Genomic DNA, 23,533 nt, shown 5'->3' on the forward strand with positions numbered 1-23,533 from the left:
TCCGTACTTCTTTATGTGGTATTATTTGCCAATCTCGAAGAGTTATACCAAACAAAACGTGAAATAGCTTTGACCAGTTAAAAATATTTTTAGAATGAGCAATTTGCAATTTTTAAAGTCTCTCTTCAAGCTGTTCTTGTGAAAAAGTATATTTGACTGGTTTGAGTCCGGGGTGGATTTCTTGTATGGTATTTTCTTGGTATATTTAAAAATCCTCCAATTTACTGGGGGATTTCTTGGTCATATTTAAACGGCCCGCCGACGGTTGCAAACATAACGTTCGTGAATTTCGAGCAGAAAAGCGGGTTTCATTTCTCGCGCGATCTTCTTTTTTTTAACGTGTATGTGCTGTGTGTGTTTGGCGTGCGGCTAACTTTATTGTTGTTGTTCTGGTGTTGTTGTTGTTTATTGTTGGTAACAACGTGCGGCGCGCGCACTTTAATAAACAACAAAAAGAGATTACTATTCCCAAAAGTGAGTTGGATAAAAGGAAAATATATATACTATAATTTAAGCCAAAAAGGTTTGTTTAGTTAATTAGCTGGTGTTTCCAAGAGTTATTTTGTTTTTTTTGGTAGTTCAGGGATACACATACACAGCAAGGGTGTGTTTTCCTGCGCGCGGGTGCGTTTGAGTGTGTGTGTGAGTTTTGAACCTGTCTCTTTTTCTTGGCTAAAAATCAATAAAATAAAGCAAAAGTCGAAACAACAAAGTGCAGGTCCTTTTGTATCCGTGCGACTATGTGTGTGTGTGTGCCTACGTGTGAATGGGGACTCTTGCAATTGTTTTTCTTTCAGTGTGTAGCCGCAATAAATAAATAAAAGACCGTTAAACGAAACTCACTTAGTTAGTCGAGCATGGCCAAAAACCCCGAGTTGCCAATTGCCAATTAAAAGCCCAAAACAAACGAAAAATACAGTGAAGCACGGCTAACGGTAATTAGGCGATTACCCGCCCTGTAAATTGCACCTGTATTAACCGTTCGTTTTACAAACATTTCCCGTATCAAATGGCCAAGTTAATTGCCGTTTTTAAATATAAGCATCTAATTGATTTTGGTTTGTTTGAATTTCATTCATAATTACTAATCCTTAATTAAATACCTCTAATTAATTTAGGTTTTTTAACAATTGTCTTTTATTTGTTTATTAATTTGCATATTCCAATGGCTAAACGAAATTTGTTGTTTAACTAAAAATGTATGTAACCAATTTGTTTAGCTGCATTCTTAATTTGTTTATTTTAATGAGAACTTATAAAGCAGTAACAATAAACAAATTTCTTACCAACATATGTACCTATACATTTGAAACCGTTTTTATACAAGAATTAATGAATTATCATTCTATTGAAGAACTTTTAGTTTTAACATTTACAAGCTTTTGTTGTATTCTTATCAATAACCACTAGCAATGACGTATTTATTTATTTTTTGTATAATGGAGATAGCAAATGTCTCAAAATGTTGTTCCATTATCGTCCAAATTCTTTTAATGGTTTTTTCCCATTTAAAGAAACTTCCTGTGTGACTAATATCATCATCTTCTGATCGCTAGAACTGTAGTACTGAAATGGCTTAGAACAAGGGAGCAACATAAGGAAATATTGTCAATGATAAATTGGTTAAATTATAAGAATTTTTTTAAGAAAGCCAATTATTTATTATATATTCTACCCGCATTATCTATTAACCGCTTATCGCTGTAGTTGGCCGCACTTTGGTGTTAAGTGATATATGATAAAATGAGTTAAACCCAAAGAAAAAGCCTCGAAACAATAATCCCAAGACCCCATATTAATAGTAGTAGTGTAGTGGCGATTTTATCTCTCCGCTCGGCGTTTTGTTAATATTTTCTTTACAGTTAGCGAGCAGCTTACTGTTTTTTTTAATGCCTTTCTTAACTGGATTGGCAATTGCTGACTGTATATTAAATCATTTACACTTTGCCAGCTGCCATGCACTGATTCTGATACAGCCCCTCTCATCCATTTCCCCTATTGTCTTTTGTTTACCTCTTTCTATTTGTCTATATATATATAAACATATATTTATTATTTTTATCAGTTGTGGCTTTATCTAATCTGAAGAGGGTGCGACGATTCCTGTTGCTGAATGAGTCACACCGCCATACAATATTGTTGCCATATTTATATGTATCAAGTGCAGTTGGACTGTCAAGTCCAAGTGCAGCTTCAATTGGCTGATTAACATTTTTGTTGTTTCGCTGGACTTCATAGTGCCTACCTGACTATATCCATCCCCCTCTCTTTCTCCACCGCTCAGACCCTCTCTTTCACCCCGCTCGCCTGTAGAACTTAAAGTCGTTAAACCAGTTTATGACTGGCCGGGCATAGAGGCCATACGTTAAGTAAGTAGAATCAACAGACTCTGAATCAGCTGCGGATCTTACGGCCACAGCTACTGTGGCTGTGTTTATGACCTGTAAAACAGTGAGAGCAGAAGTGTATTGGCCAGAAGAGGTGTTATGGTAAAGCTCAAGCCCCTAGATCTTCCAGCTAGACACATACAAATTGGTATGCAATTTACTGTATACATAGTTTCTAAAATTAATTTAAATATTCCAAATCGCCCTATCTTATGATGCTTTGCAGCTATAGACAGCAATTATTCTTAATAATATGTATAGAAAGCATATTTTTATTGACTAATAGTATTAAATCCTTTATTTATAACCAGTTTTATAACACCTAAATACTCGATTTAACACTAATGAAAACTAGGGTATCTTCTAGTTGAAAAGCTCAAACAAAGCGTTCTTAATAGTATTTTCTTTGTTGCTGTTGGGGGGGGCTTGGGAAAAAGCGGAAGAGAAAGGGGTGAAAGAAGTGAGGGGTATTCACTTTTATGGTTGGGGGAAGCGTGCCCGTGGCTGCAACTTCCTCATATGTGCGTTTAATGAGCAGCGACCGTAATCGGTTTTTATAAAATAGTTAAAATTAAATGTTCAATCCGGGACAGAGCTTTTCATCGTCTCTATTTCTGTAATCAAAATCATCGAAATTGGTTTTGGTTTCCCCTTATTTAACCAGATGTGTCACCCTTTGATTCTAGGCCCTGAAAAATCCGATTTGTAACTTAATAGTTGTTTAACCAAAATCGTATTTAAATTTAGGCCAATGTCAGACGGGGGGGGGAGTTGGGGAACGGGCTAACTGAAATAATTGACCAAAAACAATGATCAGAAAGATGATTAAACATTGAGTGATCAATGAGGCAAGTGAATTGCCGGCGGCGAGGATGGAAGCTTCACTTTGAGTTTCGTATTTCAAGTCTTCAACAGCTGCGCCCGATATTTACCTGTCTTGGAGTTTCAGTTTTTTGTACATTATTTGTTTAGTGGTATATTTGTACGGTTTACTTCACACTTCCTTGTTGGCTCGACTTTGAACTTGGCATCTTCTTGAAGATCGTGGGCCTTTTGACCTTCCCGGTTCTCTAGGATCGATCCATGGTCGCCTATTCACCCGTTGACCCAAATGCTGTCTTATAATGGATGACTTCCACGCAACAAAACAAATTTCGCATCAAAAAAAAAAAAAATTTAATAATACAAACAACTTATATATTCAACGGATTGCAAATGCAGCCACAATGGCTATAGTTTAGTTTATTGAACGCACAATAGGCTGAATGAAGCATGCAAAAATGTTGAGCCAATTCGAAAATTGTGTCGGCAATAACAGCATCCAAATCCACGTGCCAAATGGCCGAAAATCAATTTGTATTATTTCCCCATTATTAGATATTTTTAGAAAATAAAGGTACTTCGCTTTTCTGCAACCTTGAATTACAGATTAATAAATATAATTGCAAAGATTTACTTTTATGTTCTTATTAATAATTTGTTTAATTGAAAGGATTTTAGCAAGCTAGAAATTGTTATACCCATAAACAAAGCTTAAGCATGTAGTAAGTAGTGGTGAGTTGATTAATAAAAATGATTAAGGCTTACTTCGTTTAGGTGGCTTTTCCAATGCCTCTTCATTTCACTAATTACAAGAACGTTAAGATAACAGTTTCGATATAGCGGATGGCAGAGATACATATATGTTTGGGACGCCTCCTGCCTGTCACTTTTGTCTAAATTACTTTCGACCCTTTTTGTGGGAAGACAATGTCAATGACGGCTTTTTTTTGGTTTTCGTCTAACGATGACGAAGGCGATCGCAGATGACTTGTCTTTCGGATGCCAAAAAATTTCTAAACATCATTATGGGAATGACAGTGCCTTGAGATGTAGATGCAAATGCAGATGCAGATGCAGATGCAAATGCCGTTGCAGTTGCATTTGCAGTTAAACAATTTCATTGTCGTTGCTTTATTCATATTTTTTTGCATTTTTTTATTGGGTTTTATTTTTGTATTTATTCGGTGTCTTTTGTGACCTGAGACAACAATGGGATTTGATGTCTTCACCAAGGGCTCTCTGTTATCGATTGTGCTGCATAAATTACACGCTTTGTCACCTCGATTCGATTACAAATTTATGCAAATCGCTCTTTAATTTATTTAACAGCTGCGAGCCATTGATGATGGCAATGTAAGTGCGAAACAAGTGGGTGGGTGGGTGTAATACCTATACTATATGGTAAATACTGTTTAACTGTGATGTCATCACCGCCGCATTCCGGGGCAGTACAGTGAAGCACCGTTTTGTGTTACAATACCCAATCGAAAGTACCGTTCACATGCAAAAATGCAACAATAAAAGTAAGGGGTAAAAGTACACAGTGCAAAATAAGGTTTTCTCTTATAACAAAAATCAAAGCTCTTATTATTTACCACAAAATAAATTGAATATGATTTCAAAATGTAACATAAAATTAGATTATGGTTGAAAATAAAAATATAACTATATAAAAAAAAAACACAATTATATAGTATAGTATAGTTACTTAGACTAACTAATAAAATACGCAACTACACAATGTGACTGTTTTAAAAAATCATAAAAATGTTAATTATCAGTCAAATGTGTATTTTGTTTCGCTGTGTAGCAAGAAATAATTAGCTCACATACGTTTTCCACTCTAAGCATTTAATGAGGCCTCTAAGCTATTGTCTGGCCCCTGTACATCCCATAGCACCCGCTTAGCCCCCTTCGATGTTGTGTAATTTGTTGTTAAACTGTCAATTCAATTGACGTTACTCATACGACCCGTTGTGCAGCGGATGTTTAGCGCAGCGAGAGCTCCCCTCTCTTTTTATTTTGCATTTCTATGACAATTTTCCCCTCGCTCACTAATTTCTAGTTCAACAAAGGCGATTTCTCAGTTCTGCAAATAAATGCGGAAAAGGTCTCGGAGCCTTAACTTTTGCCTTCAATGAATGTTGCATAAGAGACTTTCAATTTCCGATTTTCATCGGCTTTAATCAAGCTGTTAAGACCTCAATGGGATGTTTTAATTTCGTTTTTCTTGGCATCTCTTTGATGTTGTGCCATAAATTTTCCTTAAAAATGCCTGGAGCACAGCCAAAACAGTAAAAATAAAAAAGAAAATTCAATGTGCAGCACGTGTGTATGTAATCAATCTGGAAAAATTTATATTTTATGTAGAAAATATTTCAAAGAGAGAAAAGTGGGAATATAAAGACGTCCTTGATTAATTACCTAATTTATATGACTTGGATTGCATTACAAAAAACAAAAGATATACTTCGCAATCAATATGGAAAATGTAATTTTTTAGGTTTTTATGTTTTTGTTATGTAAAGTGTTTCGATTCACCCAACACCTAAACATTTTCTCCTATTAAAATGTAGCCACAAGCGGAACGAGTGAATTGTCGCTCCAGCGACTTTTCTTTTCTAAATGTTTCTGCATTTCTCATTTTCTCGTCTTAGATTTGTGTATTCTATTTATTTAAAGCCAGAATTACATCCTTGATTCGTATAATTAGTCTCGAAGGTGTGGGTGTACCCTGTAATTAAGCTGTGATTAAAAAGGTCGCCTGAATCCGTTTTCTTTGTTGCCTTGATGATGTAATTTGAATATGAGTGGATTACAAAATTAATTTCCCCTTCAACTGTCTTTTTTAATTCTTTTTAAGAGGTTTTTTCTGCGTTTTTATACCCTTGCAGAGGGTATTATAATTTTGGTCAAAAGTGTGCAACGCAGTGAAGGAGACATCTCCGACCCTATAAAGTATATATATTCTTGATCAGGATCACCTCCTGAGTTGATATAGCCATGTCCGTCTGTCCGTCTGTCCGTCTGTCTGTCCGTCTGTCTGTCCGTCTGTCTGTCCGTCTGTCTGTTTCTACGCGAACTAGTCTCTCAGTTTTAAAGATATCGAATTGAAACTTTGCACACACCCTTCTTTCCTTTGCACGCAGTATATAAGTCGGAACGGCCGGGATCGGCCGACTATATCCTATAGCTGCCATATAACTGAACGATCGGGAATGCCATAACTTTGGTGTTTTTAAAGTTAGAAAGTTGGGATTTTCTATGGGTTTTACATTTGGCCAATCAATTTGACGTACCAAATTTTATAAGGATCGGCCGACTATATCCTATAGCTGCCATATAACTGAACGATCGGAAATGCCACAACTTTGGTGTTTGTAAAGTTAGGAAGTTGGGATTTTCTATGGGTTTTACATTTGGCCAATCAATTTGACGTACCAAATTTTAAAAGGATCGGCCGACTATATCCTATAGCTGCCATATAACTGATTAATCGGAAATGCCATAACTTTGGTGTTTGTAAAGTTAGGAAGTTGGGATTTTCTATGGGTTTTATTTTTGGCCAATCAATCCGACCTACCAAACTTCATAAGGATCGGCCGACTATATCCTATATCTGCCATATAACTGAACGATTGGAAATGCCATAACTTTGGTGTTTTTAAAGTTAGGAAGTTGGGATTTTTTATGAGTATTAAGAATGCATCATATGAATAATTTTGGGGAATATATTTTACAGAGTATTCTGCAAGGGTATATCAACTTCGGCTCCGCCCGAAGTTAGCTTTCCTTTCTTGTTATTTAGTGAGTCACTATTGCATTGACTTGAAATACAAAACAAGCTTAAACGTAAGTTCTTTAAAAACGGAAATGCCTAAAAATGTGTCATCTAAAAATGCCTAAAATTTATAAACAATAATATTTGTAATTACTATAATACTTTCTTCACTTCTCTTTGTATTAGAGAAATTAGAGACTAAACAAAAACAAGTAAAATATTTTAACGTTTAAAGGTTTATATTTACATAGATAGAATACACAAATAATAAAAGTAAGTTAATGTTTTAAAATGTTATTACAGCTTGAATAATTTTGCAATTTCCTAATTAAATTGAAAGATTAATTTTTAAAGCGAAACTCTTAATTTTTTCCTGCAGGCACTAAAGAGTTATGTTATATTTCCTGTACCCTTTAGTAGCAGTCATTCCCCTCTTCACATCCGCATCGGAAACACCGAGAGGTGTTTGTAAGAGTAAAAGACGCAGAAAATACAGGAACTGAGGTATCTCTCCTCTAATGATCGGATTTTGTGTTGTATCGCCTCTCCTCCTCCAATTATCTATATTTAAAATCATGTAACGCATTATGACTTCATGATAGACATGAGATGGCAAATTGATTAGGCACAATTAATTGTAATTAATTACAAGGAGCTATCGTCATTATGTCACCCCGTCCAATCAATTTGCCAACTTCTTTTGTTCACCTTTCTTCGCCCTTAACTCGGTTATATTTTTCACACAAAAGGAAATGGCTTTTTAAGAGATCCATATTTTATTGTTATTAATTTGCTTTTTTTTTTTTTTTTGGCTGCCGTTTTGGGAAAGTGGCGCCGCCTGCTGGCCAAGTAGTGCAATTAGCCGAAAGTAAAAGTGGGCTTCACCGCGGGGAATCGGGGATATATATACCATATAGCATACATATATCTATTGTCTGAAACGGTAGCGAGTGGAAAGGTTTTCCCCAAGTCCATTTGAATGGTAGACGAAGATGCAATGTTTTCGAATCGCTTTGGTTCGGTTTCGTTATATATATACATATATATATACATGGATAAATCTTTCCACATGTGAGGCTCGCGTGCAATCATCAATAACCAGATTTCAATGCCAAGACCTCTTGCAGCCCCCCGAAAGTCATTAACATTAGTCAAAATGAAAGTTTTCCCAACGGACAAATAGTCACCTTGAGAACTCTACACCAGAAAAAATATTTAAGTCTAGAATGGACATGAATTTCAGTTGGAAAATAAGTTAAGAACTAGTCGTTTTTATTTTATAACAATTAAAGGTACGCTTAGGAATTCAATGTTTTCAAGTATTTTCATTTAATCTATTGGTGGAAATTATCTTCAACAAAGTTTAAATACTATTATTTGTTTACCTTTAGTTCAGTGTAGAATGCCATTTTTGGCAAATTAAATAAGTAATTGACTTCTTCATTTTTAGAATGTTGATGTTTCAAAAAAGCGTAAACCAACTTGTTGTTTTCGGAAAAAAAACTGTTGTTTCGTGATCTTGACAACCAATTTGTTGGCCTTAATTAAATATTTTATAACGAAAACCATGTCTGTTTATGATCAGTTATATTGTCCCATTAAAAAAAATGAATAAACATGTAATTCTCAATATTTAAGCGGAGTTACGTGCTTTTTTCTAGATTTAAGTGATATTCTTGATATCAGAACACGTCCGAAAAGGGTCCAACGTAGAACGCAGTATGAGATGGGAAATTCTGGAGAAGGGCGGGGTGATTTGGGGGCTGGGTCTGCTGACGTCAATGTCTTTTGTTGCCACTTTTTACGTGATAAATACGTGATTTATACGCGAATAGAACGCGGCGAAATACAGGCATTTGCATAATGAGGAAGAGTTACTCGAGAAGAGGGGAAGAGGGGGTGGCCAAACCACAATTATGCAATTTCCTGCCTGGCTCTAAGCACTTAATTATGGTTATTAAAAATTTGGCAAATAGTTTCTTCGCTTTTGCGCGCCCGAATCGTTTGCACATAGTTAGCTTGAAGCCCCAGACGCATGTGAAACATCGGAATTGGCCATATCATTATGGTTAATATATATCTGTATATATGTACATATCTATGCGGTGGCTCGGATGTGGCGTGCCAGCTTAGCCAGATTTGCAAATCCGAAACGAGTTGAACGAACGCTGGCAGCGATGTTTTGACCATCATCATTCGAGAGATGACAAACTGAACAATAGGGAAATTGTATGGAAAAGCAAAAGAAGTGGAGAGAAAGAGTTGGCAGCGAATGGTTAAATATGTTTACACAAACTCAAGAGATTAATGTCTTCATTTGTCTGATTTGGCAAATTGATTTGACGATCTCAAGTCACAATAATATTAATAAATTCTAAACTAACTAAATATGTTTTTAATGATAAATGTGTTACTAAATAGCTAAAGAGCTTAAAGAAAAATAAACAAAACTACTTACACCCTTAAGAACTATGATAAGTAGCCACTTACAAAAACCAATTAAATACGAAAAACCGATAAATAATAAATGAAATCATATCGGTCAGTGAATAAGGTCAGTAATTGTTTGTTCAGTTGGGGGTTCAATTAGCTATTATTCAATTATGCACTTATCAACCCAGTCCGGCGAATGAATTATTAAACACAAGATAGCAATGAAACCGGGTTAATTCCTGTTGGCTTTTCCTTTTGAGGTCAGCGTGTTGGGAAGTTGGGGGAAATAGCTTGGTGTAGTTAAAGTCAATCAATTCGATTAAATTTTGACTTGGCTCAGTCTCTGTGGCTACCTTATCAACCACCGGGAATCGGTGTCAGCTAATCGCACCCACAACGAACCGCTGACCTCAATTGAGGAGCACCACCCTACCAAAACCCACTTGGCCATGCCGACCACGTCTGATAGAAATGGAAATGGGAAATGAAACAAAAACAGAAGCAGAATCAGAAACAGAAATAGAAACCGAAAACAAACCTAGAAGCCGAAACCAAAACAGAATAAGAAGCGCCAAGTCCAAACATGGTCAACGAAATTGGTTTGTCACTTTCTCAGCCCAGTCCAAAGAAATACGAACGCGTCATGTGGGTGCGCCCTTCAGAAAAAAGAACACAGTTTTGGACAACAAAATAGTTGATAGGCTTGTAACACCATATGAAGTATTGCACTAGTTAGTGTTGTAAAAGTATTGTAAAAGTATAGTACAAGTATTGTAAAAGTATTGTAAAAGTATTTTAAAAGTATTGTAAAAGTATTGTAAAAGTATAGTAAAAGTATTGTACATATTCTGTAAAAGTATTTAAAAAGTTCTCAAGACTTTTTTAAAATAAAAAAGCCTATGCTAAATACAAAGTACACTTTAAAAACTTACAAAGCATTTGGTAGTTATTACTTAAAAAAAAAGTATTTTCGAATACAAATATTTGAAACTATAAAAAAGTCAATGCGTACTAATATTTTCCCCCAACTGTTGCAACCACGTCATTTGGCGGGGTTCTGAACCCGAACCCAACCCATAGTAGTTTACGTTACACTCGAGCACGTTCTTATCGCATTAATTGCCTCGCATTGCATAAGCATTGTAAAGTCTTAAAATAATAGCAAAACATAATCTCCGACTCAGCTCAGTGGGTTATAATTGTAATTAGCCAAAGCCAAGGCAAGTCTTAGGTTTGATTAACCAAAAACGTAGTCGGAGGCTGAAACCGAGTCACATTACACTATAGTAGTGCCGATATCTGGCGGAGATCGGTGGGATCAGCCAGCCGGATCCGCAGTGGAGCGCAACTGAGTGTGTCCAAGTCAGCGGGGCATCCAAATCAGACCAAAGATCTCCGAGATCCGAGGAACACTTGGGCGGAATCTAGATGTTGTCCTTGGGGTCACCAATGTGGAACTCGATTAATTATTCCAACATTTTATTTTGGGTGCCCTGAATGTTTATAGAATTTGTATATATATTTTAATTAAGTATTTTAATCAATAAACTAACTTAAGTTCTTAAGTCTTAAAATTTGTAAGTTTTAATGAAGTAATATTTTGTTCCAGACTAATATTCAATTGAAAGCATTTATTATCCCCCATATATCACATATCTCTATTAATAGTTTAATTTATTTACCTTGCAGTTGCCTCTCAAAAACAAAAAGGAAGCAAAACCCAATTGACGAGGGAAGAAAACTAAGGAAAACTGAAGCCGCAGTGAGGAAATCAAAGTAGGAACAACCACAACTGTGAGTACCACGGGGAAATGAAAACAAACAATCTGAAAATCATATGCAGAGAGTCGCAGATGGGAATGGGAATGGGAATGAGATTTCAGATTTTTGTGACCATATCCGGTTGCCAGTCGGCAGTTGCAATTGCAGCTTCCATCATAACAATAGGAAAACTGAAAACTGAAAACCGAAAGACGAAAAGCGGAGCGAACTGAAAACGCAACTTGGTCTTTTAGGGCTCATGGAAATCGCATCTTGGCATTCGCCATTGTTGCTACGGGTATGTTTTTTTTTTGGGGGGGGAAGAAATATCTTAGGGGAAATTGCGTAAAACGATGATATATTCATAGCAGATCTCGGCGATTAGATCGGTTGGCTGATGATGGGGAAATCAACGTGGTCAAAAAACGTTTCGATTAGTTATCTTCGACTTTTTCGTGCAATTGCGAAATTTAATTATTTTGGTGATGCAATTAAGAATTTCATTTAACTTGTACTTGAGCTTATTTTTATTTATTTGACTAAGCTCATTACAAGGTTAAAAGTTATTTAAATTTATACTCAATATTGAACAACCTGAATTTGATAATAGTTTGACCATTTAATTAAGTGTTATATATTATCATTAATTAAAGTGTTGTCTAAATATTAAAATATAATAAACATACGTTCGTGTAATTTCAACCTGTGTTGAAAAAGTGTTAGCTACAATCGTCCATCCAAGTAGGCTGTGCATTTTTTCAAGGCGAATGTCATTTCGTTTCCATTTTCCTCAAATCATTTTGGCATACCGTCTGAGCAGGAACACACATAACAACGTTAGAAAATAAAATTCCAACCAAGATGCCACATCGAAAATTCCCTAGAATGTCGCAGGCGCAGCTTAAGCTCTTGATTAAAAAGCAAAATCAGAATATGGAAAAGCCCATGGCCATACTGCAGCCGCCGAGGATTATACAACAGCCGCCGAGAATCGAGATGGCCAAGCAGCCGACTCCCGTTTCGACCAAGAAGCAGCCCAAAGCTGGGGCTCCTCCTGGTGGGGCTACTCCTGGTGGGGCTACTCCTGGCCCAGCTGGACAGGAGGAGACCGGTGAGAAGATGCCTGTGGCGGAGGAGGAGGAGGATGAGGGGCCGCCACAGTCGCAGCCGAAGTTCTGCCAGCAGGATAGAGCTCCCCAGCAGGATCAGCAGGACTATGCCCACCTGAGCTACTTTTCGGTGGGTCAGAGCGAGCAGGATCAGAAGGAGATTCAGCAGAGTCCCGCAGAATACGACCAGGAGGAGCAGCAGCAGCCAGAGTCGGTATCCCCAGTAACCAGTGATGATCCCTCATCCAAGCAGGATTTATTTGGCTATCGCGACAACCAGGACTGGCGTCGCATTCCGAGCAATCGTGTCGTCCCGCCAGCCGAGGATGAAAACCAGGAGCTGCCCGGATCGAGCAGCTCCTCATCCGGCGCGTTCAATTGGCCACGTCCTGAGAAATTGGATGCCAGACCGGATCGACCGGAGGGTGTGCTGCCCGATTTGTCGTCAATTGTCGATAATTGGAATCTATTCGACAGCTCCGAGGACGATCATCAGGCGAATGGCGGTTTTGGTCTATCCACCACGGTGACCATAACACCCCAGATCATGGGCGCCAACCAGCCGGAAATGACCACCACCATGGAGGTGGTGCCCATGGGCTGCTATGAAGTGCCGCCCTTGGAACCCGGCGCCCTCAACATGGACTTTCAGAGCTACATCTTCTCGGACTACTCGGTGCAGGAACCGATGGCGGGCGAGCCCAACCGGCCACCGGGATGCACTGTCTTTGGCGCCAGTGTGTCGCCCAGCGTAATGCTGACCCCGGAGCAGCAGCAACGCCTCCAGGCGGCCGTCTCGCAGCGGGAGGTGCCGCTGGAGGATGCCCTCATGGCCATTGTCCAGGATCTTCGCAAGGAGCGGCTGAAGCAGCCGACGGCGCAGACGACTTACTCCTCGGATTATCAGCAGAATGCCTATCCGAGTGGATACCACCCCACTGCAGATGCCAATGGATATCGAACTGGATATCCTACGGCAGATTCCACTGCATATCCCACCGCAGATCCCGCTGCATATGCGACTGCAAATCAAACTGCATATCCCAGTGCATATTCCAATGGATATTCGACTGGATATCCGAATGCATACTCGAATGCATATCCGAATGCACATCCGAATGCATATCCCAATGCAGGTTCGACTGGATATCCTACTGCAAATGCTACTGGATATCCCACTGCAAATGTGACTGGATATTCCAATGCAAATCCGACTGGATATCCCTCTGGAAATGCGAATGCATATTGCAATGCAAATGTGAATGGATATTCCAATGCAAATGTGAATGGATATTCCAATGCAACTGCGACTGGATATCCCACTGCAAATCCGACTGCGTATCCCAATGCGTATCCCACTGCCTATCCGTCGGGCAACCGCTTCAACGAATACCAATCTCAGCCAGGACACGGCTATGAGTCCCAGTCCTATCCCGATACTAGTAGCCATCCCCAGTCGTATGGCCAACCGTCGATGACCATGCCGATGCCGGGCATGCCCATGCCACCGGACTACAGCCACCGTACGCCGTCGCATCGCTATCCGATGATGCACCACCACCAGCAGCAGCAGCAGCCGGACTTTGGGCCACACTTCAGCCAGCGATCGCCGCATTCCAACCAGCCACAGCAGGACTTCTTGCCGGACTACATGCCCGCCTTTATGCCGGACCACAACCAGCCGCCGGACTTCAATGCCAGCAGCTCCAGCCGATCCAGTCGCTCCAGCCGCTCGAGCCGCGCCAGCATGCAGTGAGGAACCGGACGGAACTGGGAACTGGGAACTGGGTACTGTAGCACACTTACATACATCATCCATCCATCCACCCACATCATCCCGTCTGGCGAGTAAAGAGACCAAAATTGATTTTAGCCCCCATTTGGGGGTCTGTGATGTAACAGTTGACACCAACTGGAGTACTGTAGTATATTTTATTTTTCACCACTGTATTAATAAATGTAACGAGATGTGAAAAATATATTGTTTTTCAAGTCATAATTTAAGTGATTATTTTTTAAAACAAAAAAGTTTGTAAATAACACACACATTTTGGGAAATATTAATGGTTTTTTTTTTAAGCTACAACCAAGGCCTCGAAATGAATACATTTGGCAGCAAAGCACAATCATCACTAGTTGAACATTGATAAAAGCCTGGCTTAAGTATATAAATATAAAAACAATGTTTTAAATTGTCTTTCAAGTAGAGTTATTTTAAACTAAAAACAAGAACAAGTTGATATACCCTTGCAGAATACTCTGTAAATTATATTCTCCAAAATTATTCATATGATGCATTCTTAATACTCATAAAAAATCCCAACATCCTAACTTTAAAAACACCAAAGTTATAGCATTTCCAATTGTTCAGTTATATGGCAGCTATAAGATATAGTCGGCGATCCTTATGAACTTTGGTAGGTCGGATTGATTGGCCAAAAATAAAACCCATAGAAAATCCTAACTTCCTAACTTAACAAACACCAAAGTTATGGCATTTCAGATCAATCAGTTATATGGCGGCTATAGGATATAGTCGGCCGATCCTTATGAAATTTGGTAGGTCGGATTGATTGACCAAATATAAAACCGATAGAAAATCCCAACTTCCTAACTTTACAAACACCAAAGTTATGGCATTTCCGATCAATCAGTTATATGGCAGCTATAAGATATAGTCGGCCGATCCTTATGAAATTTGGTAGGTCGGATTGATTGGCCAAATATAAAGCCCATAGAAAATTCCAACTTCCTAACTTTACAAACACCAAAGTTATGGCATTTCCGATCAATCAGTTATATGGCAGCTATAGGATATAGTCGGCCGATCCCGAGCCGTTCCGACTTATATACTGCGTGCAAAGGAAAGAAGGCTGTGTGCAAAGTTTCAACTCGATAGCTTTAAAACTGAGAGACTAGTTTGCGTAGAAACAGACAGACGGACAAACGGACAGACGGACATGGCTATATCAACTCAGGAGGTGATCCTGATCAAGAATATATATACTTTATAGGGTCGGAGATGTCTCCTTCACTGCGTTGCACACTTTTGACCAAAATTATAATACCCTCTGCAAGGGTATAAATATATTAAGTACTTTTAACTCTCAGGATGAAAATATAAGTGTTATCTTAAATATATAATATATAGGAAAGCCATCAAATTTCACTTTTCATCCAACTCAAAGCGAAGAAGAAAGTGAAAAATGTGCGAAAAAAAGAGGAAAAAATGAGCAGCTTACCCACAAATGGAATGAAGGAAAAAATAAACTTGTCAGTGTCAATTGTTTGGTAGACAGCAGTTTCGTTTTCTAATATTACCAAACCAATGCCAACAAAAGGGTTTTTTTTTTTTGACCAAGTCTCTGAGCGGAAATCAAATTAGATGTGGTGCTTTAAACTGTATTCGCAAAAATTGAATTTTGTCAAGTGTAAAGACATCTTTTGGCATCCCATTGATTTACCTCCACCACTTTAAGAACTTAGTTTTTTGTTTGTTTTGCTTGAGTCATCGCATCAGCATGGGTTATCTAATCAACATTGTTAGATAACGCCTGTCAAAATAAATTAAACAAAATCAGCAAATCAATTAAGCTGTCGTATGATTTATGGAATTCAGTGCATTATCGATTGGAATCACTTATGGTTTTATAAACTATCGCAGACATATCAAATCACCTATTAAAGAAAGCTATCTGGTCACTGAACGCAGACAATTATGTAAGTAATTCGAGTCTATCAGTAAATCAATTAATTAAGTGTAATACTCTCATTAAAATATTATATTTAAATGGAATTATTGATTATGGATTGATTTTTTGATTAATAACTCGTATTCAGTTTGACTTAATATTTATCATTAATATTAAATTCATTATTCATAGTACTTTTATATTTAAACAAAAATCAAATCAATCAATAGTCATAACGCGATTTTTATTTGCATTGAGTTTCATCTGAGTTTAGGCATTACTATTTGCTCTTAATGTACACCCATTAAAAATTACCCATGGGACTCGTTGGCAATTATTTTGCAGTTGTGACACGCACGTTACTTGGTGGTGACCCCAATCTAGAGGCATTTGTGTGTCGTATGCTGAGCGCATGGAAATGAAATTTCACTTTGTTCTGCAAAGTGGGGGAGCCTTCACTTTCGATTTGCATACCGAAAATTAACTTATTTGTTAGGTAAGTGGGTAGACTGAGACAAAGAAAGCCCTCAGACTTTGTGAAAAGAAAAGAAATGCTGGAAAATGGCAGGGAGTACCAACAAAATGGGTTTCGACTGTGCCGAAAGTAACAATTACTTGCCGTTGTGGCGGGTCTTTGCTAATTCCAATAAATATATTTATTTATCCGCAGTGAATGACACTCAAACAAGAAATGGATGAGATCACCTGGGTTCTCTTGTACTTAATTGGATACCAATTATATGCATATTTACTCTCAGCCTGATTAAAATTATAATTTTTGGAATTTTTTAAAAGGGTTTTTCGCAATTAACTAGAAAATAATATAAGCAAGTTCTCATATTAAATGCAATTGAAGTCCCACGAGCATTATTTTGTATGTTTTATCAATCGAAATTTAGAAGTTAAATTGTGAATCTCGATGCTCTGAAGTAATAATTGTTGGGCGGGATTCCAGCTCCAACTTTTGCGTGCCGCGAATAGAAAGTGAGCGTCAACTTTCCCACCCACTTTTCCAGTGCCGCCCACCGCCCCTTTGAATATAATTATTGCACTTTGCCATTTCAATTTTGCCTTTGTCGCCTGCACTTGAAGGTTGCCTTGTTTTTATTTTCTTTAATTTGCGTTGTGTTCTCCCTCTTTGTGGTGCTTGTTTTCCAGCTGGGTATTTTCGTTTTTTTGTCAGATTTGTCAAAACTTAAACAAACAATACAAAAGCAAACAAAGTTATATAAATCAATTGAATGTGCTTCGTACAAAACATTTTAAACCAAATTACCAATGAATCATATATTATTTGTGCTTGAATAAATGGATTTATTTAATTTAATCTTCAATTATTTGTTCTTTTAATATGATTTTCTGGTTAATTAAAAGCCCTTATATTGAGCTTTACAAAAAATGTTTAAACAATCTTTTCTAAATTAATTTTTAAGAACACCATTGCCCAGACCAATCATATTTAAATCGATTATAATTTTAATTGTCTTAGAAACAATATCAAACTGGTTTGTTATTTTGAGATCCGGTTGTAGTTTTTTTTAGATTATCACGACCGCATTTATTCAGGTCGCTAGTCAAGCCAGTTAATCCATATTAAATATGAGAATATAAAAAGTTGTTAAATTATGGCTCTCGATGGATCTTGATAACAAATCGAAATTTAAATGTTTGAGTAAACTCCATCACTACTTTGCCTCTGGGAAAACCAATTGCAAAGAGTATCTGATGGAACGACCAGTCAAATAGGTATTTCCTTGGGTATTTTCTTTGTGTCAGGGCTTAATTGCAATGTGGAGGCACTTGCTCCAGTTTTGCGGGCATATGAAAGTGCATTTGGTTTTTTCTCCTCCGTTTTCTTTGCTCGCCTTTGCCTTTGTGGTATTATGAAATGGTCTGCATAGAGGGCCCAGGGCCCAGGGCCTTGAGTCCAATTCGAAAATGCGGCCCAGAGATGGCAGACTTACGGCCAGAAGGCTGTATTCAAAATAATGCAATGCAGTTACGAATTGAAATTACCCGTTTTTTAAATTTGTATACAAATTTGAATAGTTAATCTATATATTTATTATTAATTGAAAAGAGTACTTGTAATGTAAACTTGTTTTAACGTTTTATTAATTTAAATTCAGAAATATGTTATTAATAGACCAAATATATTCAGTCATACAAAAGAGTTTTAAACTTATTTTAAAAGTGTCCTATAATTTAAATTATTTAAGAAAGTAAACAAATAAGTATAAACTGATTTTTATAGGATTATTTTCTAGGTTCAATCAGAATAAAATGATCTGTTTATAAATTTCCAGAATCAGAGATTGTCTAAAACGAACAAAGTCTCATAAAAAAAGTTAACAGTTTTTTTCTTAGTTTTGTTTGCTATTATTTTTAAGCTATTTGTAAATAAGGTGCATCTGTTTTTCCGTCGGCTGCTGGGCAAATGGTTTTACGATGCTGATGATATTAGCATACAACTTCCCTCGGGGCTCGGATTTGAAGCCCAGTCTGGTATGGATGTCATTCGTTATGGTTCGCAGAACTTCGCTATTTGCCGCCTGGCTTTGTTTGCAATAAATCCGGCGGGCTTTAAACAATTGCTGTTTTGTTTTACGGGCCCTCAAATTACCATGCAGCATAAAACAAAAAACCAGGCGGCCAAATGGCAATTGTGACCTTTAACGCCTGATGCCGTCATGTCAACTGTGCTGTGTGCCAAGTGGCGTATGCGTAATATTCGAGGTGCACTTTCATCAGTCGGCATGTCTAGATATTTCCTACGTATCTTATCGGCCAGAGAACACAACCTCAGGCAAGACAATTAACCCAAATAAATGAGTAAAATACGTTTAACATATTCTCGGTTCGTTTTTAGCACAAGCAAATGTGCGGCGACGCACAAATGCGAATTAGGCCGGGCTTCAAATTGTGGTTTTCGGCTCTCGGAATTGCCAAAAGCTTGTGTATAACAAAAAAAAAAACAACAACAACAACAACAAGAAACCAGCTACCACTAAATTTGTATTTTCACAGCCGCCCAAAATTGGAATGCTAATTTTTTTCTTTGTCAAGTACCTGGTAGTTATGGGGAATATTCGACGGAACAAAAATAGAGCATTTAATTATCAGCAAGATTATATACATTCAAAGAAAATATACTTTTTAGCTTTAAAATAATTATTAAATATATATATATTAAATATTACATTTGCCTTCTCTTAAGTTTGTTCTTTAAAAGGAATCAACATTTATTTCAATATTTTTTAGCCAACTAAATGTCCGTTAAATAGCTTAAAAAGCTACAAAGTAAATGTTTTTTTCATTTTTGGTCTGTCAAGTATCTTGAAACAAAAATTAGCTCGATTTCCAGATAAAAGCCAGTTATTTATTTATTTGCTGGCTGGGTATTGCAGCGTCGACCCCATTAAACCGCTGTTTGTTGGCTTTATTTATATTGCCAGTTGGCCAGAACAAAGCGGCGAAACAATTAAGAGCAAGCACGAGAGGGCCGAAGTGGTGGTGGCCCATACAGTCAGAGCCATTTAAGACAGTTACATCTTTTTGTTTTTGGCGTGGGCAGAAACTCGAAATGTTATTAACAAATAAAGGGATGGGCTGGCTGGAAATAATCATTCGAAGATGCGACCGAAGAAGGCTTTTGTTTATGACACAAGTCGTCGACCTTCAGTGGGTGGATGCACAGAAAAAATAACATTTTGCTAATGAAAAATTATTAAAAATATAAGTTACTCCCCTTACTTATATTTTTAATAATTTTTCATTAGCAAAATGTTATTTTTTCTGTGCATAAATAATCAATGTTAATGTGTTGTCAAGTCTTATCTGTGGTGATAATATCAGAAAACCATAAGGCCTCAAAAATATTAAAAGGGAAGTCTCAAGGGATCTTGAGTTTCTGATAAGTATGCGGAATGAGAGTGGGGCACCCAGAAATGCCCAAAAAAGGGAACTCCTCGGGGGACAGCCGACTAAACCCGTTTCTCAGAATGTAAAACGTATTTCGTATTTCGAAAACGCGATTTCGATGACTTCATCGAGCTCCACACACTTAATGCCAATTGTTTCCCCCAACCACTGACTCATCCTCACCCACTCTTTCTCCCCATCTCTTCCAGCGTTTTGGGAGCAGTCGACGCAAGATCGCAGAACGGGACGCATCATGACTTTCTACTGGTGGTCACACTGGTTCTGGATAACCCTAATCCTGAGTGGTAAGTCCTAAAGTAATAATAATATTCACCATAATTTATAATTAAACTATATTTTTGTTGAGAAGGTTAATTTTGTATTTCATATTATTAAACACATTAGTAAGATTTGTATTATCGTGACGAAAATAAAAAACTTTAATCAAAATTAAGGAATTTATTTATTAATTTAAGTTGAATTAAAATTCAAAGTTGGTTTTCTATATCATTTGATATTACTTTATAATTGTATTTAAATATTCTAAGCAAGTGTATTTATGCAGTTAAAGCATATGTATTTAAATTTGTAAGCTATGTACCATATATAGATGAATTAAATTTAATTAAACTTTCCGCAGTTAACTTGCTGTCCAGCCATGTCCACACATATCCCAGCCAGGAGGCGGAATCGGTGGCCTCCAGTCCGCATCCGCAATCGCAGCCCGTGCGCACCACGAAGCTCTACCAGACGACGGTGACCCAGACGTGGGGCACGGCCACCCAGAGCAACATCATGGACCTGACCCACCGACCCACCACCAGTCGTCCGCTGGTGACCCCCAGTTATGGTGGCGCCGAACAGCCGGAGGTCGACGAAGTTGACCAGGCGGTGGAGCTGCAGGAGGAAAAGCTGCCGCTCAACGAACGAGAGCAGGAACAGGAGCAGGAACAGGAGGAGAATCCGGATCAGGAACAGGATCAGGAACAGGATCAGGATGAGGCAGATCCAGATGCGGATGCGGATGCGGATGCCGAGGATGCTGCGGCCAACGAGGAGCTGGCTCAGTACGAGTTCAAGCGATCGGCGGACTTCACCTCCGAGCAGCTCAATAACTTTACGAATTTCAGCAGTAGCACTAGGTGAGTCCACTAATTAAGTATTATTTATAGCGAATAAAAAGTAATAAACCTAAAAAATAAAAATAAAGAGCTAATATTCAAATAAAAAGATTTATATTATAATAATTATTAAAAGACATATATTATAATAATAGTTTTAAATATGTTTTGTTTGTAAACATTTATACTTACTTTAATTTAACTCTTGCTGAACCTGCTTCTTTTGTTCCTTCGATCAGTACAAATGGCAGCAGCAGTGGCACTACCACAAAACCTGTTGCGATCAGCAGCAGCAGTCCGGCCACAAGAACAACCACCACCACATCCAGAGCGGTGGCATCATCGCCGACCGCTGCGACATCGCCAGGACCCAGAGCCAGTGCATCCTCATCCACGCCAGCGGCTGGCTCGGCGGCTACTCCGTCGACGCCCAAGATCAACACGGAGTGGCTGTCCGATGAACTCCTGGCGGGTGCTAGTGCTGGTGCGGGGTCAGGGGTCACGGGCAACGGCGAAGGCAATGGCAATGTCGAGGGCGAGGGCGAAAAGGCACCGTTCACCTTGGAAAACGCCAACAAGGAGGACGAACTGAGGCGAGCCGAGAGCGAGCACAGATCCCGCAAGTCCAAGGTCCTGTCCGCGGAGTACAAGCACATCAATCGCTACATCAACTTCTCCAGCGACACCAAGAGTCTGCTGACCAGGTCCGCATCCGCGGCGCCCAGCGTGGCGGGGGGCGTGACCGGATCCGGGTTCTACGATGGACCCGTCGGCGACGAGGGCAAATTCGCATCCGAGGCCCTGGCCATTCAGGTGGGTTGAGCCTGTCATATCACATATGAAACATTCTTAGAAGTGAATTAATTAAAATAAAATGTTGATACCATTTCAATTTTCATATAATGTCAGATATTTTTTTAACAAATGCTTGCCACTCAAGATACAAATGTTTAATGCTTTCAATTTCGATTATCTTTTTCAGCGAACGTATTTCCTAGATGCGGGTGCCATTTCGGCGATTTGCTTCACTGTCTTCGGCGTCTGCTGCACAGTGGGCACCATCGGCATCGTCCTGTACCGTCGGCGGTATCTGAACAAGCCGCAGGCTCTTAGCGAACCGGACTCGAGTGTCTACATCGATGACAGCACCATGCGGGTGAGTGTAAGGATTCGTTGACCATTGCCATTGGCATTAGAAATTCCTATGCACTCAGTAGTTCTCTCTCTTGTTTTTGCAGGACAATTCGGATGAGATGTACAGCCTGGACAACGACTCGTTTCTCAATTCGCTGGAGGCGATGACAATACAGAACTACTGGACGGACACGGTCAAACATACAAAGCTTTAATTTCCGGCCTCTCCCGTTGGAAGTCCACCACCTCCTCATTTTTACTCGTTTGTGGTTTCATTTCGATTCCGATTTCGATTCGTTCTTTTGTGGAATTCCTGATTTAAAACCAGACATCATAATCATTAAGTAGCGTAGCGTTTAAGCGTGTGTATGTATTTACTAATGTTAGGCAACCAAAACGAGCAACTAGTTTAAGCCCAAACTACCAAAATTATGTTTAGTGTACGTGTAGATCCTAAGTGCGCAATGTTTTTGTCGGTTTTGGCTGTTAACTGAAGCCTTCATAACCACTTCCCCACTTCCCAATCCATTTACACTCCCTGCTCTCTTGATAAACCCATTCGTACTCGTATCTGTTAGTTAATTATTAAACCTTATTTATATTGTTAACTATTTTATCGACCTCCCCGCGCCCAAACCTAATTTTTAAAACAACTATTTATTAAGTTTCCAACTTTGTGTCCAACAATTAAACGCAATCATTCCTTCCAGTTTAGCCTATAGAGCAACTTTACACTGTAATTACTGTATTAAAAGCGAAGCAAGGAAACAACAATTAAAAGAAAACATCACACATACACATCGGTGTTGCTAGAATTTTAGCGAAAATAACGTGTTTTTAATGTTAGCATCAAATTCATTGATATAAACTTTTTTAAAAGTTTGTGAAATAAAAAGTTTCGATGGGAAAACAGAACTGGCAATAAGTGCCAAAAAACAACACCTTTCAAGCAATAGATATTTTTTAATATATTATCAAGCGGCTTAAATTAAATGTTATGAAATCAGACAGTTTTCTGGCAACCGCAACTCATTTTCACTGAGTTTCTAGCAACACTGCATACAATTGTTTCAATATATATTCATATATCAAAGAAGTGTAAGAACAAAAAACTGTTTACTGCCACACAATCCTTGTCAATTTTGCTCATCGAACTTTTATACACCACTTGTACTTGTATTATCCGTTCGAATGTTGCAAATATAAAACGCAAAACGAAGCCCAGATGGTACATTAATCATTAAATGCTAAACTGAAATTATTCGAAAAACTGTTATTAATTGGCGTAGCCACATCGTTGGGGAATCCCACCCGCAAGCAGTGTTGGGAAAGGTATTGCCCAAAGGGTCAAATGTACCATGGTTAAAGGTAA

The 23,533-nt window shown here is 38.3% G+C and overlaps 2 protein-coding genes across 5 annotated transcripts; both read left to right on the forward strand.

The window, feature by feature from the left end:
- The first annotated feature begins 263 nt into the window (after positions 1-263).
- LOC108045224 (uncharacterized protein DDB_G0271670) lies at positions 264-23,419 on the forward strand. 4 transcript variants are annotated; one of them, XM_017124470.2, is made up of 7 exons: positions 264-523; positions 11,113-11,217; positions 20,116-20,211; positions 20,547-21,048; positions 21,267-21,840; positions 22,010-22,183; positions 22,245-23,419. In XM_017124470.2, the coding sequence occupies exons 3-7, from the start codon at positions 20,160-20,162 to the stop codon at positions 22,374-22,376; spliced, it is 1,434 nt and encodes a 477-aa protein (XP_016979959.1). In that variant the 5' UTR covers positions 264-523; positions 11,113-11,217; positions 20,116-20,159; the 3' UTR covers positions 22,377-23,419. The 4 variants fall into 4 exon arrangements, with proteins under 4 accessions (XP_016979959.1, XP_016979960.1, XP_016979958.1 ...); XM_017124471.2 differs by having other exon boundaries at positions 264-474; positions 22,010-22,189; positions 22,266-23,419; XM_017124469.2 differs by having other exon boundaries at positions 264-474.
- Positions 11,252-14,292, forward strand: LOC108045223 (trithorax group protein osa). The gene has a single exon (XM_017124468.2). The coding sequence runs from the start codon at positions 12,046-12,048 to the stop codon at positions 14,047-14,049; it is 2,004 nt and encodes a 667-aa protein (XP_016979957.1). The 5' UTR covers positions 11,252-12,045; the 3' UTR covers positions 14,050-14,292.
- Positions 23,420-23,533: the final 114 nt, after the last annotated feature.

Source organism: Drosophila rhopaloa, unplaced genomic scaffold, assembly GCF_018152115.1.
Source record: "Drosophila rhopaloa isolate 14029-0021.01 unplaced genomic scaffold, ASM1815211v1 contig_3, whole genome shotgun sequence".
In the NCBI taxonomy this organism is placed as follows: Eukaryota; Metazoa; Arthropoda; class Insecta; order Diptera; family Drosophilidae; genus Drosophila; species Drosophila rhopaloa.

Bases quoted from the DNA above. Each gene is read 5' to 3' on its own strand.
- LOC108045223 (XM_017124468.2), top strand. From the start codon at position 12,046: ATGCCACATCGAAAATTCCCTAGAATGTCGCAGGCGCAGCTTAAGCTC.
- LOC108045224 (XM_017124470.2), top strand. From the start codon at position 20,160: ATGACTTTCTACTGGTGGTCACACTGGTTCTGGATAACCCTAATCCTG. The intron at 21,049-21,266 runs GTGAGTCCACTA...TCCTTCGATCAG, and splicing joins AATTTCAGCAGTAGCACTAG to TACAAATGGCAGCAGCAGTG. The intron at 21,841-22,009 runs GTGGGTTGAGCC...TATCTTTTTCAG, and splicing joins CCGAGGCCCTGGCCATTCAG to CGAACGTATTTCCTAGATGC.